This window comes from Poecilia reticulata, chromosome 18, assembly GCF_904066995.2.
Source record: "Poecilia reticulata chromosome 18, P_reticulata-male-v2, whole genome shotgun sequence".
NCBI classification, from domain to species: Eukaryota; Metazoa; Chordata; class Actinopteri; order Cyprinodontiformes; family Poeciliidae; genus Poecilia; species Poecilia reticulata.
This window is the reverse complement of record NC_088847.1, coordinates 23,398,025-23,410,080: the sequence shown is the minus strand read 5'-3', so window position 1 is coordinate 23,410,080 and position 12,056 is coordinate 23,398,025. Positions and strand designations below refer to the sequence as shown.

Below are 12,056 nucleotides of genomic sequence, written 5' to 3'. Positions count from 1 at the left end.
GAGAAAAGATGAAATAAGAAGAATATATTGAATATATTAATAAGAATGATGTTTAGCATCAAAGCTGTTTTATTTTTTTGGTCGTTCCTGGATGGAGTCCACTGGTTTTATCACTTTAGAGTCTGCAGGCTGCCAGCAGGGCACATTTCATGGACTGTTTTGTTCCGACTGCTGTTGCGTGTGGATTTGGTGCTTGTGTAGGTGTTGTTTGTTTTAGCTGTCTGCAATTTAAATGTTTGGTTTTTGTCTGCTTTCTTCTTTAAAAGACTCTCTCAAATCAGTTTAAAAGACGTGCAACACATATTTCCATATAATTTCTCATGTTTTTTATTTACTTTGTTATACTTATAGTTATACTTTAGGCCCAAAACTGTCCCTGTCATAAGAGAGATAAAAACATTTCTGTTTTTTTATCTTCTTAAAAGTATAAAATCCTTGCAGCTGCTTCAACCTAAACACAGATATAAAGGTATTTTACTACATAGTCCTGACTTAAAATACTTTTTTCTTTACTGTTTTCTAACAAAAGTTTCTTTTTCTGATGGGAATGACTCAAAACAGTCAACATGTTGTAAATTTGACATGTTTGAACCCAAAAATGCAGAAAAGCAAAATATGCAGCCGTCTTTTCAAACAGTCCAAGCAAAGATCAGCAACGTGATAAACAGAAATAGTGAAACGTAAAATGTTCAGAAATTAAATACATTTAGATTAAATAATATGAAATTTATGTTTCAGACAGTCTCTATAATATTTATTTTCACTTTGGTGAAATTTTGTTTTGTAATTTTTCTACAAAACACTTCAGTCATTTAATAAAAAATAAATAAAATGTACTCAGATTGATGTGATGTTTTAGTTCAACCAAATACAAAAAAATTTAAATTATTACAAATACAATAAACCACTCTCTACTTGTTGTTCAGTATTTTTGAATTTTTCTGTAAAATTATTTGCAGAAAATCCTAAAATATTCAAAACAAAATGCAGCTCGTTTGTTATTTTTACATTATTGACTGGCGTTTGAAAAGCAGCCAATCCAGGAACAGTGTTCACTTTCCTGGACTCTGATTGGCTGAACCTCCAAGAGCATAAATAAGGAAGACTGTAAACATTAGAGCTGAGATGGTTTCCACTGTGTGTATTAATGCATATTGAGGCATATTTGGTGTTTGAAGTATAACATTTTCAGAGGGAATCTCAATACTCATGGTCGTTTTGGTTCCTCTCCTCCTCCCAACACCTTTTTTTCTCTTACGTTTGAGGATTTTCAATTAAGTTGCTAACAAAGATATATATATATTATAACTTTTTTATCTTTTAGGTGACAGAAAGTGTTGTTAAAGTAGTTAAATCATCAATTATCATTAATTATTGCATTCAGGTAACAAATGTGGACGCATATTCCAGCATACAAACAAAAGTCAACCTAGCATAGCTTAATCTTTCAAAACTTTGTACCTCATTTACTTTGGTATTTGTTCAAACTATCATTTACAATAATTTAGATTTTAAGAGTTAAATAAAAATGAAAGTGAAGTGTAATTTTCTGTCACTTTCATTTATTTTCTGTATTGAAAAACATTCTTGTCCAGGTCCTTTTAAGCCATTTCCAGCCAGCGGTAAAAGCCGTGTGTGTTATATAAAGCTGCTATTGGATTAGCATGAAAGAGTGTGGTTTTCTGCGCTGCAGGCACTCTGAGATTAAGTTTGAGACTTTATCCTGTGCCGTTTTCACACCACTGCCCTGGCCTGCTGGGAGAGAGAGGCAGCAGAGGAGACGGAGCGCGCTAATCAATTTAAAACGGACTGGACATTTATCATCGAGTTGAAGGGTGCTTCCCCAGTTTTCAGGAGTAAAATGACATGTAGTAAAAGAAAACCATGGATGGAGGGAAGCACAGTTGGGTGAACAAATGGCCTAAAGTACCAGTGAAGGCCGTATAACTGCTAATATACACTAAACTAGTCAATATATTGGCATTAACGTCTGTATTATCTCAGGATTTTGAGTGTTTTTCCAGATCAGGACTTTTGCGAGTCATATTTCATGGTTTAAAAAAAAAACTTTATATATTTATAATGAGTATTTTCTCCCAAAACTGAATTTGATCCTTACCATTTGTCACCATTTCCCATCTTGACCACCATTTCCATTGTTCATCTTTTAGGCATGACGATGCTTATATGGCTAAGCTGGTCTTTAAAAATGTAGTAAAAACCTTCAACATGGATAAAGACGCTTTAAAACCAAAGAATTGTTGTTTTAAAGATTTATTGAAAATGCCTTTGAGGCTGCTGCTGTGACCTTTCAAATTGAATTTTAAAGATGGACGATGATGAGATGCAGCAGTGAAGCCTGACCCAAACTTTGGTTGAACTGGGTTTTATTTAAACTAAAGGCAGACAGACTGATGAGAGTAGATATCTAGGATCCCCACAGACGGTTTTAAAAGGGGTGACATGTCATTATTATTTTGTAAATAATAAGACTTTAATGCAAAGTTGGCACTTTTAATGGAATTTCAAGGCATTTGCTAAAGCAACTTGTAACGTTAAAAGCGTTATTTACCAAATGTCAGTTCATGACATTCATGAAGACTCCTTCATGTTTGTGACATGTCAGTCTGATTCCTTCCACACTCTGCTGAGTCATTTCTCGGTCGGCTACTTGTTACTTCTTCTAGAGGAAAACCTCGTTCAAGTATCGCCGCTCTTGCTAGAGGAAAATCGTCTTGTATTTTCCCTCCTCTGGTAACACCTGCACCACATTGTTGCCACTGCAGCCCAACTTCAGTCTATCGGGTTCGGATTGGAAGCGACCTGATCGCCCACCGCTCACTGATTCACCGATTCCTCCTGGACTTTGTGTTTATGCTGATCGTCCTGCGGCTCCCGCCTGATTTCCACTGACCAGCGATGATGAACACGCCACCCACCGTCCTCCATCGCGTTACGCAAGTGGAGCTGATCCGTAGGTTGGGTTTAAGGTGCACTGGTGGTTTCTAACGCGCCTCATGGCACCAGAACGCACCACTTCCTGTCAGAGGCGTCCATTTTTTTTTATTTTCTGCCAGACGTGATTTCAGAGGCTGTTTTCAATGAAGTCGAACTCAAACGGGTTTGGTAAATTATGACACAGATGTTTTCCAGCTGAAACTCTGTGAGATTTATCCTAAAACAGAAAAGAAAAAGAGAGAGAGAGAGAGAGAGAGAGAGGAGTGCAGACTGCTGTAGTTCAGATCCTTCATTAGCATACCGCTGCCATAGGAACAAGAAACGAAGCCGGAGACGAGCGAGAGAGGGAAGAGAGCAGAGAGAGAATAAGGAAAAGAGACAAGAGGAAGGAGGGATGAGGAGGACAAGGGATGGAGGAGGGTGCCAGAAGGGACGAAAAGCAGCGAGAGACGTATTAAATATTAAGGAAAGATGGAGTGAAGGAGAAAGAGGAGGACGAGGATTTGTGATTAGTGGTGGAGAGGAAAAAAGAGAGGAATTAAGAAGGAAAGAAACACCAAAGATGAAAGGAAAAGAAGGAAATCAGACTAAATATAGGTCAAGAAAAGAAAGGAGGAGGTGGAGGAGAAGAAAGGGAAAGGAAGGAGTTTGGAGAAAGAGAAAGAGAGGAAAATAGATTAAAAGAGGGAGACGGGGAGAGAGAGAAAAAAGAATGGGAGATACAAAAAAGAAGAGATGTAAAGAAGGGAAGAAAGAAAATGATGGAAGAAACAGAGAAAAAGAAAGGAGAATGACAAAAAGAAAGAAGGATAAAGAGAAAAATGGAGAAAGAGAAAGGCAGAAAAATGAGAGAAGTAATAAAGAAAAGGAAGAAAGACATGAGAGGAAGAAATGGGGAAAAAGAAAGGAAAGAGAAAACAAGAGAGAAAGAGGAAATGAGAGAACGGAGAAAACGGGAAAGAGAGAAAGGCAAAGAAAAGAGAGAAAAAGAAGAGAAAAAAGGAACAATGAGATTTTGAGGAAAGAGTGAATAAGCAAAGTGGGATGTGAAGGAGAAATGGAGAACAGGCAGAAGAGGAGGAGCACTGAGGATGAGGAGGAGGATTAGAGGAAGGGATGAGAGAGGAGGCGATGGAGGGATGAGAGAGGAGGAGGTGAAGCTGCAGCAGGCTCCTTGGTTTGACTTCTAACACATCTCCTGCTTCCTCCCGTTTATCCTCTTCCTCTGCTTCTATCGTGTCATCTGTATAATTAAATACATGCATTATCCAATTTTCTCGCTCACATTCTGGCAGCGCGCGTTACCCGGCGGAGGTTCAACAAACCGCTCCTGTTCAGCGCTGAGGTCACGGCCTCCGTGGCTCCCCGAGCCTGAAGGACCAGGAAAAACTCAAACCGGGAGCAGAAACTCCACGGCAGAGTTGCTAAATGCTCACATTTCTAAATGTGAGCATTTAGAAATGACTCCTCCACAGTCCCTCAAAGACGGCCAGTTGTTTTCACTTTTCTGTTTTTACGCGTTAGGCAGATGGAAGATCAACACTTTTACACTCAGCTCCCAAAGGTTGAAAATATTTCAGGAAATTGACGCTCAATATCTTCACTAATATAAGTTTCACCTGTTCAGACTCTTCTAATAGTAAATCTAAAAAAAATGTAATCGTTTAAATCTGTCGTTTCTTTTATAAATATCACTGCAAAAAAAAAAATCTTACCAAGTATTTTTGGTTTAGTAGTTTCTTGCACAACCATCTGAGTACGTTTGAAATGAGACATAGCCAACAAGTAACTTTTCAGCAACATATAGAGACTTGTTTTACGTAAATAATTCCTCAACATTGATGAAAAAGTTATAGTTCCACTGGCGCCGTTACCTAGCAACCCCAGCCATGCCCAGCCCGTCACCTAGCAACCCCAGCCAAGCCAAGCCCGTCACCTAGCAACCCAGTTCTAGTTCCACTGGGACATTTCACACTTTTCACTTTTTCACGTACAAGGGAAATAATCTGCCAAACGAACTACAACTTTTTAATCAATATTAAGGAATTATTGACTTTAAACAAGCTCCTATATCTTGCTGAAAAGTTACAGTATAAGTTTGTTTTGTCTTATTTCAAGTGTACCAAAAAAATGTCCACTAAAATTAAGTCTTTTTGGAGTGAATCACCTTGGTGAATTTTGAAAGAAACTGCAGAAAACACACAAAATCTTATCAAGTATTGTTGGTCTAGTTTCTAGTGCAAATATGTCGGTGTGCTTGAAATAAGACCAAACTAACTTATAAGTAACTTTTCAACAAACAAAAAAACAAAAAAATAAGAGCTTGCTTGAGTCAATAATGTTTTTAAATTGATGTAAAGCTTCCAGGTCCATTGGCAGAGTATTTCACTTACAGCAAGATGTTTTCTCATCTGATAAGTCGAATAATCTACCAGTGGAACTGGAACTTTTTACCAATATTAGGGAATTATTTACTGAAAACAAGCTCAGATGTCTTGCTGAAAAGTTACTTTATAAGTTAGTTTTACTTCACTATGAAATACTGCAAAAAACACAGAATCTTACTGTCTTGTGTCTAGTCCCTAATGCAAAGACCTTACTCAACTTAAACTAACCCAGAAGTAACTTTTCAGCAAGATGTAGGAGCTTTTAAATTAATAACCACTAAATAAACATTTTTCACTTGTAACATGACAAAATGTTTTATAGTAAGTGAGATAATCTTCCAGTGGAACCATCCATCCATCCATCCATCCATCCATCCATCCATCCATCCATCCATCCATCCATCCATCCATCCATCCATCCATCCATCCATCCATCCATCCATCCATCCATCCATCCATCCATCCATCCATCCATCCATCCATCCATCCATCCATTTTCTTACACCCTTGTCCCTTAGTGGGGTTAGGAGGTGTGTTGGTGCCGACCTCCAGCTAACGTACCGGGCGAGAGGCGGGGTCACCCTGGACAGGTCGCCAGTTTGTCGCAGGGCAACACAGAGACACACAACCATGCACACACACACTCACACCTAGGGACAATTTAGAGAGGCCAATTAACCTGACAGTCATGTTTTTGGACTGTGGGAGGAAACCGGAGAACCCGGAGAAAACCCACCATGCACAGGGAGAACATGCAAACTCCATGCAGAAAGGCCGGGAATCAAACCCAGAACCTTCTTGCTGCAAGGCAACAGCTCTACCAACTGCGCCACTGTGCAGCCCTCCAGTGGAACTACTACTTTTTAAATTAATATTAATAAATCATTAACTTAAAACAATCTCAATTACTGTGAGATATTTAGTGGTTTTGCAGTGTTTTCTATGTTTTTATCATGTGAATCACTTTGAATTTTGTTCCTGAAGTCAAAAGAAACTTGAGAGAGTCTTAAAGTAAAAGACTCTGCAGGAAGGAGAAAAAAAAAAATCTTGTAAACATCTCCACGTCCATCTTTCCCTCTTTGCACAAAACAAAATGCTGGTAAAACTGTAGTGATTCAGTCTAACACTAACAGATGAGGACGTTCCAGATAAGATGTGCCAGGATCAACTGTTTATGAAACGGGCCCACTCCGACAAGAAATGTTCAAAAGAAAACAAGGACGTGTGGATATGTACAGCCGTCGCCAAATGTTCCTCCGTCAAAACGTAGCCGAGGATCACGCATGATTGACAGCCGCAGGCGCCGACTCCATCATCTTTTGGCAGGCTGCCTCCTTTAGCTTTTAGCTAAATGTTTGCTTGATACCAGTTGTGTGTCCTTGTGTGAAGGTGGGATGTGCGGCGCTGATGTTTATTCAGTCCATTTATTTAATAGGATGTTTGTTTGAGAGGAAAACACACTTTTAGCATTATCTTGTCCACACACACGCACACACACACAGCTTAAAGTGATAGATAACCTTCTGTAGCTGCAGCCCTTTTAGAGTGAGAAGCTAATTTATAGTGTTTGGACTTTTATCCCACACCAAACTAATCACTCTAAAGCAGCCGTGGGACGGCAAAGACCAAAACAAGCAGGGAAGAAAATACAATGGAAACATGGGAGCGAAACGGAAACCTGACAGAAGCACTTGTCTGGTTTTTAGGGACGTAAAGGGACATGGCTTGATGTCCGGCAGGCAGGGACAAAAGGCTCTGGTTTAACGCCAGAACTATCAAAGGAGGAATTTAATGAGATGTAAATGAAAGCGACCACAACAACAGGCCCGACTACAACTTTGTGACCGCAAAAAAAAATAAAAACCAAAGTGCCGGAGTCATCTATATCTCAAGACGTTTTGCAGTAAAGAAATAAAATCTGTAGTGTTGCGTCACTGGAGCGTTGTCTGTTTCAACTGCAATGCATTCAAGTCTATAAAGTTTAGGAAGCCGAGTTGATGAAACCAGCTGACATAAACATAATGGTGTTTTTTTCAGCCACTGGGGAAAAGCTTATCTGAGGCCTTGGTTGTTTAAATGTGACCAAATCCAGAACTCACTTTTAGAAATTGTGGCGTGCTCATTGTTTTAGAGCAACATTTAGCTTCATATCGGAGCAAAACCTACAGAAACTCCTACTAGTTTATTACTTAACAGCCCAGGACAAGAATCAAACATGGAGGACAAACCAACATTTAGCTTTATGCTGTTTAGTTTACTACGTTAGTGAGAAATAAAGTTTCTAATCCCGTTTGTCCGTCTGGTTTCAGTTTGTAGCGCAGCCGAACTGCCAGCAGCTGCTGGCCACTCTGTGGTACGACGGTTTCCCGGGCTGGAGGAGGCGACACTGGGCCGTCAAACTGGTGACCTGCTTCATCATCGGACTGCTGTTCCCAGTCTTCTCACTGGTAAGAGTCAAACTGGAGACAGAAGACAGAATAAGCTCCAAATCGTCTGGGTCTAATGCCACATTCTCTCATGTAGTCGTTGTTTTTTTAATGCCACTTGGAAACAAACATGCAGACATGCATAGGAGCAAACCAATCTGGTTCAGTTGAGTTAATTTGGCTCTGGCTGTAATGTTGATAAGAGTAATTAATGTGTTTAAAGTCTTAATCTTCCTCCATGTGAATACGCATCAGGGTTTTGACAAATCATGTAAACATCCTCTGGTTCCTCAAGCTGCTTTTTGTTTCAGTCTCCGGCTCGACCAGTCTGGAGCTACCAAATTAATCCCTGTTGCTTAATTTATGCTTAATACAAACTACTTAACATCCATAATTTGCAAAACCTTGTAAGCTTGTGATTTCTTAAATGTTAAAGGACACAAAAAGGGATTTCAGCACTGATTGAAAACTTTGCTTTTTTCAACCAATTTCATCCACTAACAACTTTTCTAATTGCTAAAAATGTTTGAAAATATTTTTTTTTCTGCTATGAGATGGAAAAAAATAAATAAATGAAGAGATATTTATCTATTATCTAATTAGATGAAATGTTGTAATTTCATTTAATGTCTTTCTATGAAGGTTTTTTTTCTGATTTATGGACATTTTAATGACTCCAGTTCAATCAATATGGAGTAAATATGAAAAACAAAAATAAAATGTTTTAGCCTTATAAAGGCTTTATGTATATTTTTATTCTCATCTTAACTGATTGCACATGTTTATTTCCGCATCTCTAACTTGACCTAGATGTGTAAAGAACATTTAAATGAAATTTGGTCATATTCATTCAGTGGGTAAAGGATACAGAAATTTTACTCTTACAAGAGAAGAAATACTTTATACTAAAATTACTCGTCTGAAAGTAAAATGTTGAAATAAAACTAAAAGTCAAAGCTTCAATAAAAGTTACCCAAGTAAATGTAACTGAGTAAATGTACCTGCCTCCTACCAAACTGTTCATACCGATGGTGTGAGGGATCCCTGCACTGCAAAAACACAAAATCTTACCAAGTGTTTTTGGTTTAGTTTGTAGTGCAAATATCACAAAATAAGACAAACTAGAGGCTTAAAACAAACCTCATCAATATTGTTTTTAGTTCTTTTGGCACATTATTTCACTTATTATAGGGGGAAATTATCTTGTTATAAGTGAAATAATCTGCCAGTGGAACTAGAACTTGGTTGCTAGGTGACCGCCTGGGCTTGGCTAGGGTTGCTAGGCAACAGCTCCAGTGGAATTTCATCCGTATTAAGGAATTATTGGCATAAAACGAGCTTTTTGCAGTGCAACTTTGGGACTCCAATAGCCTTCTGAGCTCCCCTCACTATCCTCTGCAGGGCCGTTCTTTTTGGGGGAGGGGGGGGGTTGTGTTTTTTTTTTGTTTGCCATGTTCTTCGCCATCCAACCGGCTCATGTTTCTTTCCCGCCTCCTCAGATCTACCTGTTGGCCCCAAAGAGCGCTCTGGGGCGCTTCATCAAGAAGCCCTTCATCAAGTTCATCTGCCACACCGCGTCCTACCTGACCTTCCTCTTCCTCCTGCTGCTGGCGTCGCAGCACATCGCCCGCACCAACCTGCACATGCAGGGACCCCCACCCACCATCGTGGAGTGGATGATCCTTCCCTGGGTGCTGGGTGAGTTCAGAGTGTTAATATCACACCGGAGTTAATTCAGAACAAACGATTCGTCCCTGTGGTGCATTTCATTTCTAATGTGTTCGAGCTACAAAAGGGCAAAGTCTTAAATACGAACTCATTATCTTTTATACTTGTCAACTCTCAGACTTTCATCTAAGCTTTTAAGGTCGTCTTGGTCAACGTTTCTTTAGCTTGTTGGACTTTTTGATGTCTGACATTTTTCACGATTAGTCCGCTTTGACTGAACTCTGTGTAGAAAGTCGAGTTTGTTTGTTGAAGTGTGAATGTGTAATCAGAATTGTTCAGTTGATCATCTGCTGCATGTCTGGTTATCAATAATTAAACTATAACTTCCTCAATAAAAATTATATCTGTCACTTGTCAGGAATTGTGTTTGTGTGACACGAGAAGTAAACTCTGGTCTGTCTGAAAAGCCAGATCTTGATTCAGTTGAAGTGAATTCTGATGCGGTTCGAATGCTTATGTGAATGCCAAGCGGACTGGAACAAGAAACAGACTACAGTGCAAGGCATTCTGGGTGATTACAACCAAAACAAACGTTCATTTGTAGCACCAGCAGGAGAAGTTGCTCGTTATCTTTTGCCAAAGACAAAATAAAAATCCTACAACTGCTAAAATTTGATGGTGCTCCATTTTTTGTTTACATTTTGTGAAACAGGAAGTTGTATGCAAGTCTTCTTCAGAGGTTTTCATGTTGTTTCCTCCATTGATCCTTGGTGCAGCGCCCCCACGGGCCAGGGGGGGGAACAGGTTGCTCAAAGCATTTGATTCCAGCCGAAAATGTAGCAAGTGTTGCAATTTTCTTCCCAATCAAACCAAATGTACTGGACTATCAGGTCTGAAATCACCCAAAAGTCACTCAGACATAACAAGGTTCTGAAAACAAAGGTTTGGATTTATGTTGCTTCAACACAAAAAATAAAACCTAGAAACTAAACAGTTTGAAACATGAATATTTTCTTGAACAGACATCCAAACATGACGTGGCAAAAAAGTAATGGAAAGTATGTTAATCTCCTCTGAAGATGGTTGTTAGGGTTGTTGAAATGAACTAGTTTCAAAGTCTTTCTTTCGCTTTATGGGAACTGTGGACTGAAAACGTTTTACATATAGGGTTACAGGTTCTTTGCATTAACATCCTGTCACATAAACATAATTCCTTTTAATGTCTTCAGTTGCTTCTAGGAATAATGGAGATAACCCAGTTTGACAGATACGTTAGATGAAGAAAACTGTCATTTCATTATTAGAAACTGTATTTGCAGCAGATGATCAGCTGAGTTATTTCTGTCCTGCTTTTTAAAGACTTTCTGACTCTTGTTCTTTTTGTCCTCAACTTTTTAATTTTTCACAATTTTGTTTAAAACCTCGTTTTTAGCCGAGTGCAAGGACTAAAATAAAATAAAAAAAACTTTGCAAGATCTTCAAAACTTTGTCTTTAATACTCAAACCAAAACAACTATCAGCATCATTTTTGTTGTACCTGGAAGAACAAATTCTTATATTCAACTGTGATCAAATCCAAATTGTGTCAAACCTAAATCTTATCAGACCTGAATCTCGTCAAAGCAACGCAGGTCCAAATTGGTCAGTAAGAACATTTTGTTGGGACCCAGTTACTTTGAAATCCTAATTTCTTGGATAATAATGTAATCAAACAAAAAAGAAGCGTATAGTTCTTCCTTAATTTAATCTGACCTTGAGATAAACCAACACGATCAAAAACACGACAGCACTTGAATAAATGTTTCAAAGTCTTTGCAATAAAAATAGATCTTACAGATAAATTTGAACGATTCGCACCCAAACAAACAGCCAAACTGTCTCCTCTCCTTAAAACAGACGAATCAAAAACATCCCAGGTTACTTTTTGTGGCTGATTGCTAATCATTCAGAGATATCTGTGGGCTTAAGTGGTGCGGATGTGTGTGGTCGGAGCGCGTGGGGGAGGTGGTGAGTGGGTGCGAGTGGGCAGGTGTGAAAAATGAATGATTACATCTCCGTCTTCTTTCTCTCAAAGCGCTGACACCAATCATTTCCAAATCCTGATTGTAATCATTCTGAAAAATATAAAACCATCTGCTGCTCTGCGTCACTTCATGCACTTCCTTCTACTTTAGAAACTGACTTGGACTGAAAGGGAAATATGTCAAGTTATTGAGAAACTCGTAAAGAATAAAAGCTGATGTCCCATCTGTATTTTTTATTTTTTTTTGATAGATGGATTCACAAAACGCCATAAAATGAGTTTGATATGGAGGCAAACATTATCATTCGTGGGAGAAAAAAATGGCAAAATCGCTTTAAAAATGTGGAAATGTTGCATTTTAATTTATTGTTTGTACCTGAAGAAAGCATAAAAATCATAAAATCAACTACAACATTATTACACCATTAGGCCTGAGAAGACTTTGTCAAATTTCAAATTTTTTCTATAAATCCAAAACAGTTTATTCAAAGTTACAGATGCATTCTTGCTGAAGCTCCCATGATTGTTTCCATCATTGCAACTAACTGTGAATAAAACTAAATTAGTTTGACTTTTTTGTATTTATGTTGCAGT

General features: G+C 38.5%; 1 protein-coding gene across 2 annotated transcripts in view; it reads left to right on the top strand.

The window, feature by feature from the left end:
* The window catches only part of trpc5a (transient receptor potential cation channel, subfamily C, member 5a), a 131,345-nt gene that overhangs the window by 84,895 nt on the left and 34,394 nt on the right, over window positions 1-12,056 (top strand). For both annotated transcript variants that reach the window (XM_081598915.1, XM_081598916.1), the window contains exons 9-10: window positions 7,655-7,792; window positions 9,271-9,469. In XM_081598915.1, coding sequence (XP_081455041.1) covers window positions 7,655-7,792; window positions 9,271-9,469 — 337 coding nt within the window. The remainder of the gene's footprint in view (window positions 1-7,654; window positions 7,793-9,270; window positions 9,470-12,056) is intronic.